The 13,848-nt window shown below is 56.8% G+C and overlaps 1 protein-coding gene across 2 annotated transcripts; it reads right to left on the reverse strand.

Moving 5' to 3' along the window:
- Positions 1-251: 251 nt before the first annotated feature.
- LOC309794666 (intermediate conductance calcium-activated potassium channel protein 4) lies at positions 252-13,442 on the reverse strand. 2 transcript variants are annotated; one of them, XM_082606449.1, is made up of 9 exons: positions 13,136-13,442; positions 10,120-10,215; positions 8,433-8,863; positions 6,264-6,399; positions 3,556-3,666; positions 3,027-3,145; positions 2,640-2,709; positions 1,252-1,419; positions 824-940 (listed from the first exon to the last, which is right to left on the reverse strand). In XM_082606449.1, the coding sequence occupies exons 1-8, from the start codon at positions 13,292-13,294 to the stop codon at positions 1,255-1,257; spliced, it is 1,287 nt and encodes a 428-aa protein (XP_082462575.1). In that variant the 5' UTR covers positions 13,295-13,442; the 3' UTR covers positions 824-940; positions 1,252-1,254. The 2 variants fall into 2 exon arrangements, with proteins under 2 accessions (XP_082462576.1, XP_082462575.1); XM_082606450.1 differs by lacking the exon at positions 1,252-1,419 and having other exon boundaries at positions 252-940.
- Between the last annotated feature and the right edge of the window lie 406 nt (positions 13,443-13,848).

Raw genomic sequence — 13,848 nt, forward strand, 5'->3', positions numbered from 1 at the left:
TAATCTTCACAGCTGACCCATGGGAAGGTGGCCCCATCTTACAGGTGAAGTGAAATGTTCAGAGGTGAAGCCACTTGCCCAAAGTCACACAGCCAGTGGATGGCAGAGCCAGGATTTGGACCCCGATCCAAATCTGAGGGAGGAGGGCTGGGGGCCTGGACTCCTGGGTCTGAGGGAGGAGGGGCTGGGGGGCTGGGCTCCTGGGCCTGAATTTAGAGCCCTTGCTCTTCGCCGCAGATCTGGGCTGGGGCCAGGCGGGAGTTGAGGACTCTCCAGCCTACAGACCTGGGAGGATACTTCTTGGAGGCCTCTGTTTTATAGATGGGGAAACAGGTTCAGACAGGGCAAGGGCGTTCCACTGGCTGACCTGCCTGTTTGGAGTGTGGGTATGTTTTGAAAGAAACAGCAACTTCTTCTGACTTTGTTAAACATTTATTACAAAGTATAAGAGCAGAGACTGGTGAGCTTCACCCTTCCCCCCAGGTCCCACCTTCTCCCCCACCAGATAATTCTCTGCAGCTCTAGAGAGTTGGGGTCCTCCTCGATCTCCCGCCAGGGGGCTCTGCCTTCTGCCTCGGGCCTCATTCCTTCATCTGTGCTGGTCGGCGGGTAACTGATGCAGCCCAGGATCTTGGACTCTGGGCCCCCGCTCCCCTCCTCCTCCTCTGGGACTCAGGAGTCCCAGTCCCCAGGCACAGGGTATGTGGGACAGGGGTGACCATTTTCCCGTTTGGGGCCTCGGTGGGGATGGGCCACGGCCTCCCTCCTTCAGCCAGCGTCCCCGCCAGCAGCCATCAGGGAGTCAACCCACCCCAAGGTGTGGCCCCCCTTGGTCCCTACGCTTAACTGGCTTTATGCATGGGGCTGGGTTAGGAGTAGCAGAGAGAATGTCCTTGACCTCAATCCTGGGGAAAGTAGCCTGGTTCTTCCTGGCTGGGTCCTGGGGAGACAAACAGAGAGATGGATAGACAGGCAGGCCAGACACCAGAGGAAGAGACAGAGACAGAGACCAAGCAAAGAAAGAGGGAGCAGGTACTGAGAGTCTGTGAAGGGGGGATGGAACGTCTGTTTCCTTCGCTGCTGGTCCAGCCCCGAACTTGGAGTCCCTCCCTCCAGACAGAGCCAGAGTGGAAGAGAAAGGGTGGCCTCACCTCCAGGCCACCCATCCCCCACCCCCTTAGCCACATGGAGTGCTGGCCACAGGCACCCTTCCTCCAGGATGTTCTCCTGCCCAAGTCCCAGCTCCCTTACCAGCTACGTGGCCTCCTGGCTTGGTTCTGGAAGCTGCCGTGGACCCAGGGCAGCGCTAAGCAGCTCGGTCAGGGTGTCTAGCCTCCCTGCCAGCGCATCAATCTGCTTCTCCAGGGCCTGGTGTGAGGTGCTCAGACCCAGCTGCAGGTCACAGAGGATCATGTGCATCTGGGCAGAGAGAGGTCAGAGGGATCGGGGGCTGGGGGAGACTCTCTCCCTGCCCCATGTAGTAAGGCAGTAGAACCAGCATTTACTAAGTCCTTACAGGCCTTGGAGGATTATCCTCAATAATATCAGTTACCTTATCAGCCACCTGCCACTGCCCAGCAACTTGGCCCGGTGCTCTTTATAGTTTAAAATCCTCCTAAAAGTGTGGGCAGTGGGAATCCTGTTTCCATTTTTAAGAGCTGAGGAAACAGGCCTGGAGCAGTTAAATGACACGCCCAAGGCAGCACCTGGATCAGGGAGGCCCTAGAATGTAGTAGGTGCTCACTTAAATCTTTGTGTAATTGATGACTGCCTGACTTCACAATCCACAGAGCCCTTTCTCTGCCTTCTCAAACTAGGATTCACAGCTTCGTCCTTGAGAGTGTGTGAGCTTTCTATGAGAACTCTTGACTTCCGTGTTTTGGACCTGGTGGATGATCTTGGAAATCACGACCTGCCAATTCCGGCAGATTTAGGCCACCACCGTGCAGTTTAGGGGCCGGCATCTGTGGCTGTGTTTACCATGGTATTGGGACCAAGGGCCACTGTTTGAATTGTCGTAGACTAATGAGAAAAAAGCAAAGGCTACCGGATAAGCAAGAGGTGCTGTGAGCCAAGCCAGGGGGCGTGATGTCACCTACCCGAGCACTTCAGAATCAAGGGGACCCAGCAGAAGGAGGGTAAGCTGAGTCACCCCTTGGCCAGGCAAGGCTGCCCAGCGCTCCTGGGCCCCCTCTTCACAATAGCAACACAGATTGAGTTTTCCCGAAACATTGTCACCTGTCCGTGTGTCAGTGCTGTTAATTCGCATTTTATTGCTTTGCCCTTTGTGTTTGAACTTGGTTTGAACTTGGTCAATTTGCTTTGGTTTTATTGTTGTATAAGAGTCACAGTTGAAAGGAATTTTATATCCGTCCACATGTAAGTAACTTGATAATGGAGATAATTTCACATCGAACACTGGAGTTCTTTGTATAAGTTATTTAAGTTTCAAAGGAAACTGCACCTTACATGAGAAACGCTATTGCATCATTCACTTATTCATTCATTCGTTCGTTCAGCCACAAACCTTTATTGAGTGCCTGTGTGTGCCAGCGTTCCCTATTCCAGGGCCAGATCTCCTTACCAGCTGCCCCCAACCTCCCTCTTCTCCCAGACCCCCTCTCATGGGGTCCCAGTACCTTGGAGATGTCCACCATGGAGTTCACTTTTTCCCGGAGCTTTCTGTGTTTCAGCCGCACCTGGCGGAACCTGGGGGTAAAAAAAAATGGGGGGGTTAGAGTGGCCCTAGCTCAGAGGTGGGATGAGAGGGGGTGGCTGCACCCATGAGCCCGCCTCCCACATAGAGACCCGGGCATCCAGGCCCACAGACACTCCAAGACACATAAACAAAACCATCACGCAGAGTCACTGTGAGGTCCAGGTGGGCATCTGTTCAGTGAGACCACACATGGGCATCCTGACCTGGGCACGCGTTCATGCTCGGTCACACACACACACGCATGCGCGTGCACCCTGCAGAGAGGAAGAGACTTGGACATGGCGTGTGCACGCACAGAGGTCCTCACCTGTTGATGGCGGCCAGCAGCCTGCGCTGGTGCCTGCGGGCGGCTCCAGAGTCCTTCCTGCGTGTATGTTTGTAGAACATCCAGGACTCTTGCAGCACTCGGGCGGCCGACTCCCTCATCTGGGGGTGGGTTTCACAGTGTCAAGGGAGATAGTGCTCCTAGGGTTCTGGGAGGAGGGGCCCGGGGTCTGGATCCTGGGTCTGAGGGAGGAGGGGCCGGGGGCTTTGATCCTGAGTCTGAGGGAGGAGGGGCCGGGGGTCTGGATCCTGGGTCTGAGGGAGGAGGGGCCGGGGGTCTGGATCCTGGGTCTGAGGGAGGAGGGGCCGGGGGTTGGATCCTGGGTCTGAGGGAGGAGGGGTTGGGGGCCTGGATCCTGGGTCTGAGGGGGGAGGGGCCGGGGGCCTGGATCCTGGGGCTGAAGGGGGAGGGGCCGGGGGTCTGGATCCTGGGGCTGAGTGGGAAGGGGCCGGGGGCCTGGATCCTGGGGCTGAGGAAGGGGTGTGCTCTGGGTGCCGGAGGCCCCCCTCACCTCTTTGGCATACTGAATATCCATCATGAAGTTGTGCACGTGCTTCTCTGCCTTATTAAACTCCAGCTTCCGGGCCACCACGGCCACCAGCAGGGCTGTGCAGCAGACCCCCTGTGGGCACAGCAGGCACTATGACACAAGGCCCATGGGGAGCTGAGTACCAGCCGCGTGCCACCAGCTCTCTCTCTCCTTGAGCCCTCCCAACAGCCACAGACAGCAGGCACCACGACTGCTAGTTGACAGACAAGCAAACCGGCCCAGAGAGAACCAGGGTCCCACAGCTCCCAGTGGTGGAGCTGGGATCATAAAATCATGCGTCCGAGTCGAACTCCTGGGTGTGGTATTTACACCATCACAATGTTCTCTCTTTTTAAAAAAAATAAATTTATTTATTTTTGGCTGCATTGGGTCTTCGTCGCTGCACGCGGGCTTTCTCTAGTTGCGGCAAGTGGGGAGTACTCTCTGTCGCGGTGCACGGGCTTCTCATTGCAGTGGCTTCTCTTGTTGCAGAGCACGGGCTCTAGGTGCGCGGGCTTCAGTAGTTGTGGCGCATGGGCTCAGTAGTTGTGGCTCGCGGGCCCTAGAGCGCAGGCTCAGTAGTTGTGGCTCACGGGCTTAGCTGCTCTGCAGCATGTGGGATCTTCCCGGACCAGGGCTCGAACCTGTGTCCCCTGCATTGGCAGGCGGATTCTTAACCACTGCGCCACCAGGGAAGCCCATGTTCTCTTTTGTTAAGTGTGTGATTGGAGATTGGGGAGAAGGGCTGGTTTTGGGCAAGGAGCAGACCTCAGGCTCCTGTGGAACCCTTTCCTCCCCACGGTCCAGTGGGCCATCAGGTCAGCGAGGGCATCTCTCCCCCTCCTCCCCACCCCTACAGCCTCTGCCCAGCTCTGGCCACATCCTCTCCCTTCTGGACAGTCTCCGGCCTTTCCCTCACTCCACCTGACCCCAGGGAGATCTAACACCCAGTTATGACCCTGACGCCCTCACCCTAATCTCCTTCTAGGCTCCCACTGCCCCAGACTTCTTAGCCCAGCTCTCAAGGCCTTGCAAGGTCCAGGCCGCTCTTCCTCCTCTGCCCAGCTTCCGTCCCAGGCAACTCAGCCCTCACCTGCCTGAGCACCTTGGTCTCACTCTTCTCCCTTCCTTCTCGAGGCCTCTGATCCTTCAAGGCCCCAGCAAATCCCAACTGCTCTGTAGCACCTGCTCCCTCTCCCTGGAGTTAGAATGAATCTCCTGAAGTCTTCCCCCACCCCATATGTTTCAACTCTTGACCCTCAGAATAATTACTAGCTGTAAACCTTGGCTCTGGGACTGCTTGGGTTTCAAGGCCAGCTTCAGAGCAAGTTATCTAATCTCTCAGTGTCTTGAGTTTCTTATCTGTAAAATGTGCACACCCTCACAGTATTACTCCGAGGATTCCATAAGTTGACACCTTTAGAGCAGAGACTGGCACAGAGTATATGCCCAATAACAGTTAGCCATTATAATTTCATTGTACCTTGGAACCTCTCAGCTAGGAGTGGGCTGTGAGCTCGAGTGCAAATCGCCTTATCTCTCAGTTCCTCCTTTTGTCAAATGAGGGAGGAGGTCCCAGGCAGCCCTGAGGGTCTCTGACCCTTTGGGAGTGTGTCATTGGCTGAGTCTCTGCCCCTCTTTCCTAGTCACAAAGACTCACTGCTGGAGGGAAGGGGACTGCCACATTTCCCCCCATGCATCACCTGTGGACCCAGGACTGGGGGATTCACCATGTCCTCCCTGGGACAAATCAGGGCTGGGGCTGGAGGCTTGAATCCCTGCGGGTGAAGGGAGCCAGATCTCACAGGGAGGTGAAGGCCAAGGCATTGGGTGCTGGGTCTATGAGGGGAAGGGGGTAGATGTCTAGATTTAGGAGGAGGCCAACTCTGGGGAGGAGGCTGGAGTCTGGCGCTTGGGGAGCCTCTGCCTCATCCTTGAGGGCACAAGAGCTGGGGTAGGGGCAGCCAGACGCCTGGAACCAGTTACAATAACAGCTTCCGCATCGCCACCCCCTGACCCGTTTATTGAACATTTTCTGTGTTTGAGACCCTTTATATGGTTTAATTCATTTCGTCTTCTCAGGAACCCCATGAGGAGTACACTAGTATCAGCATCCCCATTTTATAGATGAGGAAACTGAGGCCCAGAAAGATTGTGTGGCTGACTCCCAGCTAGGAAGTGGGCAGAAGCAGGATTTGAACCCAGGCAGCCTGAGCCCACAGGCATGCTCTTCATGTCTAGACACAATAAATAGCTTTAATGGAGGCTGGGAGACTGGATTCCTGGGTTCTGGAAGAGCCTAGAGCTGGGAAACCAAGTACCTGAGTCCTGGATGATTGAGAGGGTAAAGGGGGGAGAGGGCAAGATACCTGAGTCTTGGTGGGGCTTGGGACTGGACTCCTGGAATCTGGAAGGAAATGGGGCTGGGAGGTCAGGGGCCTGTGTTCCTGAGGAGGATGAGGGCTGGGTCCTAGGTTCTAGAGAGCAAGGACTCAGGGGATGGATTCCTGGATTTTCAAAGGAAATGAGGCTAGTGTTTGTGTCCTGGACAGGAAATGGGGCTGTGGGGGTCCAGACACCCGAGTTTCTTGGGGGTGTCCCTGAGTGCCTTAGTTGGCTCCGTGGTTTCCTGGGGCCCAGGGGATAAGCAGTGTGGGATAAAGGCAGGGTCCCTGAGTGGGTGTACTCACCATGACCCCAGTGCAGAGGCAGACAATCTTGCCCCATGTGGTACCCGGCACCACGTCCCCGTAGCCGATGGTCAGGAATGTGATGGGGATCAGCCACAGTGTGTCTGAAAGGTGCCCGGTGGCATTAACGTTCTGTCTGTGGGGAAGAGTGGGTTAATTCTGGGGTTCCTGTGATGTTTGATACCCTCTTTCTTAACATACACCCACAGTTCCAAGAAGCACTCAGAAAAAGCCAGTTAAGTTCTGGGCTTTGGAGAGCCTGCCTAGCCTCCTCTTTGCTGTGTGACCTGGGCAAGATGCTCAACCACTCTGGGCTGTGGGATTTGAACCTGGATCCGACCAATTCCAAAGACTTTTTGGTTTCAGCTAGGCTATCAGGGCTGCTACTTTCAGAGTGTGTGGTTGAGGGGTTGAGAGGGGGGTAGAAACCCAGCCTGAAGTCCACTTGTCAGACCCGGCAGGGGGCTGCATCCACTCAAAGGAAGGGGCACCTTTTTCTAATTTCCACAAAGATGCTCTATGGCCTAGAGGTGGCCCTATCAGGACTAAAACGGTGGGACTCTAAAAAGGCTTGGTGGGGGACTTCCCTGGTGGTCCAGTGGTAAAGAACCCACCTTACAATGTAGGGGACACGGGTTCGATCCCTGGTCAGGGAGCTAAGATCCCACAGGCCGCAGGGCAACTAAGCCTGCACACCACAACTACTGAGCTTGCGCACCTCAACCAGAGCCTGCGTGCCGCAAACCACAGAGCCCACGCACCCTGGAGCCTGCGTGCCACAACTAGAGAAGAGAAAACCTGTGTGCCACAACTAGAGAGAAACCCACGCGCCGCAACAAAAGATCCTGCATGCCGCAACCAAGACCCGACACAGCCAAAAATAAATAAAATAAAATAAATAATAAATCTTTAAAATAAGTAAATAAATGCACTTTAAAAAAATAAATAAAATAAAAAGGCTTGGCGGACTCTGCCTCTTTTCCCCTCACTTCACAGGAGGGGACATTTAGGTCCAGCCATGGAAAGGATTGATAATCAGGATTTGTCTAACTTTGACCCACAGTTAGGCCAAAGCAGGGAAAGCATCATTCACCAGGGCCCCAGACACCTCAAACCCACTAAATTAGTGTCTGGAGGTGGGGATTGAATCTGCCCTGTTAAGCTCCAACCCCTTCATCCCAAAATACATTCAAGTTTGAGGACTTCTGCCTCAAACAGATTTAGAAATTTGGCTCCCTACCCATCCTCCCATTTTTCAGGTGAGAAAATTGGTGGGAGGATCATTTACTGATCCTGACCAATTTCCCAACTGAGAAAACTGAGATCCTGTGAGATGAATGAGTTTAAAATCATGAAAGATTAGAATTGCCAGGGAGACTTTAAAGATGGTGGATTTTGATACCCATTTTATAGATGCGGAAACAGAGGCTCAGAGAGGAGAGATCTAAGGCCAGTTCTTCCCATCCTCCATCTCTCCTCAAGAATCCTTTGCCAGATGCACTAAACCAGAGGTTCTCAAATTTCAGCCAGCATCAGCGTGAACTGTTAAAAAAGATTGCTGGGCCCAACCCCCCAGAGTCTGGGATTCTGTAGATCCGGGTGGGGCCTGCAAATTTGGATTTGCAGCCAGTTCCCAGGAGATGGTCCCAGAACCACACTCTGAGAACCACTGGCTAAGATTACCCCCAATTTGTTTATCTGTAAGGTAAGTGGAGGCCCTGAGGGGTACAGTTCCAGCATCAGGTTAAAGTCCAGCAGGGGGCCTCGAATTCCCGTATCAATTCTCTGCACGGAATTCCCTTCTGGCGCAGCCTGGGGGTCACCGGGAGCACCTACAGCGCATCTGTGCTAATTTGGAAAAGATGTCCCCTTCCTCCAAAGCAGGTGCAACCCTTGGCCAGGGCCCAGGGCCTGCGTGTGGAGACTGAACAGATGCCTGGAAACCTGAGGCAGGAGAGGTTGGAAGCAGGAAGGGCAGGGCTTCCTATGGTGTGCGTGTGTGTGTCTGGGGAGACTGGAGACTGCAGGTGGAGGAAAGGCTTTCTCCCCTTCTCGGTCCCACGGAGTCCCAACCTGCACCACGGTACAGGGCGATGGTGGTTGTAAGCGGCTCCTCCAGAGGCTCCAGGTACCGTCCCTTCCCGCCCTCCCCTCCCCCCGCACCCTCACCTCTCGGCCACCGACAGCACCCAGGCGGTGGTGAGCCAGAGGCCAAGCGTGAGGCTGAGCAGCAGGCGGCCGGGGTGCGTGTTCATGTACAGCTTGGCCACGAACCAGTGGCGGAAGCGGACCTGGTTGAGCGCGCCGATGCTGCGGTAGGAGGCGTTGAGCAGGACGCCGCTGCGCAGGAGCAGGGCGCGGGGCACCAGGTACAGGCGCAGCAGCATGGCCAGCGACAGCAGCGCCTCCGCCTGGCCCAGGAAACTCGGCCGGGACTGCGTGACCGCCGTCTGCGGGGACCCCGAGACCGGCGCGCACGGCGGGCCCCACACCGGCGCCGGGTGCAGCCCGCACACAGCCAGCTCCAGCACGATCTGCGCCGCCTGCCGCCCGGTCAGCGCCACGCGCCAGTCCCGGAGCCCGTTGTCCGTCATGAACAGCTGCAGGGAGGGGAACGGATGGAGAAGGAGGGGGGGTCACACGAAGGTCAGGCGCCCGCTCCCCAGCCTGCGCGGGGAGATAAGGGGGGCGCGCCCGCGGGGCCGGAGAGGGAGGCAGATAGCGCAGGGCATGGGGCCCGGGAGGGTGGGAAGGGGCAGGGCAGGACTCGAGGAAGACACCTCTCCACCTGCTCCCCCTCCTAGTTTCAGCCCACTTCCAGAACTTCCAGCCCAGGAACACTTATTGAGTGCCTACTGTATGCCCGACATTGTTCTATATATTGAGATATATTGAGGATATGGGTGGACAAAACAAACAAAACAAAACCCCTGCCTCCCCAAGAACTTACATTCCACATCCATAGAGCTGTGTCCTACTCCAGTTTCTGGGGATGCAGTAGTAATTGCCGTCATCCCATTAGCAATGATAATAGCCAACATTTACAGGGCACTTTGGAGGTGCCAGTTATTGCGCTATCCTCTTTATGTGTTGTGACTCAGTGAATGCTCACAAGACAGTGAGATTGAAAATATTCTTACCCCCATTTTATAGATGCAGAAACTGAGGCCCAGGGCCCTCAGGCCACTTAACTACTCGAATGACTGCTTTAATGATAACGTGTACTTCTTCCTGAGCACATCTTGTGTGCCAGGCACTGCAAGGGGCGTCACCACACTCGACCAATAACCCTCATTTTATACTTCAGAGGTGTGGGGGGAAGGGAACAGGATCTGGGGATGTGGGGGATGGGATGAGAGGGGAAGGGGTGGAGAGTCCAGTGTGGGTTGAGACATGAGATGGGAGGGGGGGATACGGGTGGGAAGGGCTCCTGGGTCTGTGGGGTCGTTGGCACAGAGGTGGGGAGCTCAGCAGTGGGGAAGGACCTGCGGGCACATGGCTAGGATCTTGGGTTGTTGGGACAGGAACCGGTAGGGACTCGGGGATGGAGAAGTGAGATCTGGGAGGCTGTGTCTTGTGTGAGGCAACCTGGGGACAGAGTGGACAGATGCCTGGGGGCGGGAACTCTCAGCATCTACAGGTGTGCAAGGTGAGACAGAGGGCAGCAGGTTGAGGAAGGTCAGGACTGCTCCGGGGGCCTGTCTGTCGGTCCGTGGTTCATCCCCTCCGGGTGGATGAAGGTGTGGTTGTATCTCAGGGTGGAGGAAGCTCATTACTCAGCCCAGGAGGTGGGAAGTGTGAGCTGACAGGGCGTGGGGGTGGGCTGAGGGGAGCTAGGAAGGGGCTGGGGGCTTACCTGGACCTCTTTGGCGTGAAAGGCCACAATAAGGGAAAGGAGCAAGAACGTGGAGATGCTGATCATGCATTTAACCAGGAACAGGTGGATTGCCCACTGTTGGGAGGGAGAGAGAAGGGAGTGAGATCCCAGGTCTCCCTCAGTCCCCGCTGCGCTCTTCCCAAACCACCATCCCTTCTCCATTCCCAATTTCCTAGCCTCCTAACCCCCAGCGCCCAGCCCAGTTTCTCCTGATGCCTCCAGTCTGGGGAAGTCTCAAAACCATCACCTGGTCCCCAGGGAGAGTGCCCTCTTCCTTCCCAATGGGACAGCCCTGGCCCAGGTGCCAGTGTTCACCTTCCTCCTCAGCTCTTCTCCTAGGACCACACCCCTGAGGGAAGACCTTGAAACTCACATTCCTTCCTAATTCCCCCCCCCCCCCCCGCACTGGTCCCCATCAATAGTAGTTCCTCAGTTGTGTGTGTGTGTGTGTGTGTGTGTGTGTGTGTATGGGGGGGTGTCTAGAAACAGACATTTAGCCTCTAAAGAGTGGTCCCTCCCCTTCCCTTCCCACCCAGCTGGTCTCTGCCCTAGAAAACAACTTCAGGTCCCTCCCGCCCCCCGCCCTCCCTCCGCAGTTCCTGAGGAGCCTAGAAACTATCACTCAGGCCCCAAGGAATGAATGACAGCCTCCCCTGCCCTCATCCAGGGGGCTGGGTTCCTAAGACCCCAGCCCCAGCTCTGAGAAAGGCCCCCCGGTCCTGCTGCCCCGTGTGTCTCCTCTGCCCCCCTCCCCACCTCCTGCACTCTCTCCTGGCTCTAAGCCCAGGGCAGATCTGGCCAGAAGCACATGGCCTCCAGAAACCACAGGAAGTTTTTTCCCCTGTCTTTGTGTGGCAATACCTTGGAGGAATCTAGAATTCTTGAGGAAGGGATTTAGAGGGGACTGGGACTGCTGGATTCCCGAGGAGGGTGTGTTGGGGGAGATCCCTGCCTGGGATGTGGTGTCAGGGGGAAGGGGCCACCTGGGCTCCCACTCTGAGCTCAGCACCTGTTTCTCCTAAAACAGTGCCAGCTCCCCTGACCCGGCCAGGGCCCCCCTCTGTGCAGGGGAAGAGGGCCAGTTTCCTGCCCCATGGGGCCTGCCCCCCTTCCCCGAACAATGGTGCTGTTGTCCCTAGCCCTCCCCACCCCTTCATCCTTCTGTGGCTCCCCAGTTCCCTGTCCCGTTCTTTAGTTTGTCCCAAAGAACACCCCACTAGACCCAACCGCCTCCGCACTCTGCAATCCACTTCTCTGGTGGTCCTCTCTCCTTTCCAATTCCTCTTGCCCCGAATCCCCGACCCCCTTCTCTGTCTGTACCACTCCGTCTCTTACTGCATCTTTGTCTTGGTCTCTCTCTGTCTTGGTCTCTCTGTGTATCTCTGCCTCTCGGTACCTCTCACCATCCTCCCTCTCCCGCCCCACTCTCTCTGTCACGTTCCCCTGCATCGGTGGGCTCTGGCACCTGCCTCTCCTCCAGCCCTTCCCCCCTGGCGAGCAGGTGTCTGGATCCCTGCAAAATGAGTTTATTAGATGACGATGGAGGTGGGGAGGGGACACGGGTGTTGTCAAGGCAGTCATAGAAAGGCGGCCAAGGAGGACCCGTCGGATCATGTATTTCCACCCTCACCCCCGGTTTCCAGTTGGGGAAACTGAGGCTCAGCGAGCTGCAGCAGATTCCAGAGTCCCCGTGCTGGAGGCAGCAGCCTGGCAGGTGGTAGAGGGAAGCAATCGGAGGTGAAGCAGCAGGGGGATGGGGTGGCGTAGGAAAGACACCCTGTCCCTCCCCATCTGCCAGGGCTCCCTTGTCCTCACCTCGCCTGTTGGGCGGGGTGCTGAAGTGTGGGAGCGGCGGGTCGGCCCAGCCATGCTTCCTGTTGGCATGGGCTTCGGCGGCCCCACCCCCTCAGTGCCCGCTGCCCTCGCCTGGCCACCCGGCCAGAGGAAGCCAGCCTGCCCTGACAGTCCGTGTGGCTCCTGGTCACTTCAAAGCTGTCTTCCTCTCCCACCCCCAAATCCAAGCCTGAGTGTTGTCCCCCAGAAATCCCCCCAACTCAATCCTCAAATCAGTGCCCTCCAACCAGCCCAATTCCACGTCCCTTACCCTAGACAGATCTCCAACCCCTCCTTTCCTGTTGAGCAATTCTGTCCCGTCCTCAAGCCGCCAGTTCTGACCCGTGTCCTTCATCTGCCCCCATCACTGCCCGGGCCAGGGCTGGAACGTGCTGGGAGCCTGCTCAGACCTGTCCCAGCCCCACTTGTTCTTTCCTTCCGCACTCACACTACCCTCAGAGTCAGCCCCTCTTCCCCTAAAAACGCTCTAAGTCACCTCTAAGGAACCCTGGCCCCAGCCTCTCCTCTCCTGGGACCCAGGAGTCCAGGCTACCATAAACCTACCTCTCCCTTATTTCCCAGACTAAATAGCCCATAGATTCTGGGGAAGCTGAGCTTCTTAATGATGGAGATGGAGGGGGGAGGGGGGCGGTGCTTGTTTTCTTTTCCCTCCCCACCCCCCCCACCCAGCCAGTTCTTTTGGTCTCTGCCCTTTGCCTCTGAGATACTGCGCGAACATTAGAGTTTAGATAAGGACCAAGGAGCTGCCGCCTACTGGAAGAAGTCAGCCTTTCTCCCCACCCTCCCTTCACTGAACCTGGGGTTACCTCTCCCCTAATCTGCTCAAATATCTGACCAGCCACCTTCTGGCCTCCAGGGCTTCTGGACCTCCAACTGTCTAATTGCAATACCTTCAAACTGACACTCTGTGACCCCTCTTCCCTTCCTTTGGCAGAGAGGGCCCCCAGCATTTACCTCCCTAGGTCCCAGGAGTCCAGCCCTCAGCCCCCTCCACTCTCAGACCCAGGGGTCTCCAGCCTCTACTCACTCAGGACCCGCGAGTCCTGGCCCCCAGCCCCCTCCTCCCTCAGACCCAGCAGTTTCAGCCCCCAGCCCCTCCTCCCTCAAGACTCGGGAGTCCCAGCCTCCAGCCTCCACTCACCAGGCACCCCCCGAACCATAGCATCTCCGCGTGCAGGACCATGAGTCCGATGCCGATTCCTGCCAGCGTCAGTGCCCAGACTGCCAGACTCTTCTCCTGCTCCAGCAGATGCTTTCTCCGCCGCAGGGCCCCCAGGCCCGGCACCAGCTCCCCGCCCATGGCCCCCGGGGTCTTGGGGCTCAGCCAGCTTCCTGCCCAGAGTCCCCCACCTCGCAGCACACAAAGAGCAGCCACTATGGCTTGCAGGTCCCCGGCCTGCTGTGCTCCCTCTCTCTGGGCTCTTGCTTTGAGGCACAGCAGAGCCTGTGCCCTCTGGGGGGTGGTGACTGCTGGGCAGGGCGGGGAGGTGCTGGGGAGGCCCCTGGGCAGAGGGGAGGCTCCCCAACCCCCCTTCTCAGACTAAGGAGGGGCTGGGTGTGTCTTGGGGCAGAGCAAGGAAGAGGCGTGTGTCCACATGGATTAAGACACACACCAACACACAATGGGCTTTGTCATACACAACGGTCTGCAGCGTGTAATACACACCTACACTCAGCCACACCCGGACACCATGCGACACAGGGTGATAACACCCTTAAACACGGCATGGCCGGAGACAGAACCTATAACACCCATGGGCATACAACACAACCTACACCAAGTGACTCACAACTCCCGACAAGCCGGACACCACACACATGATGTGACACGCAGTGGCACTTAGTGAGGCAGGC

Source organism: Mesoplodon mirus (genome assembly GCF_964341445.2).
Source record: "Mesoplodon mirus genome assembly, chromosome: 19".
Taxonomy (NCBI): Eukaryota; Metazoa; Chordata; class Mammalia; order Artiodactyla; family Ziphiidae; genus Mesoplodon; species Mesoplodon mirus.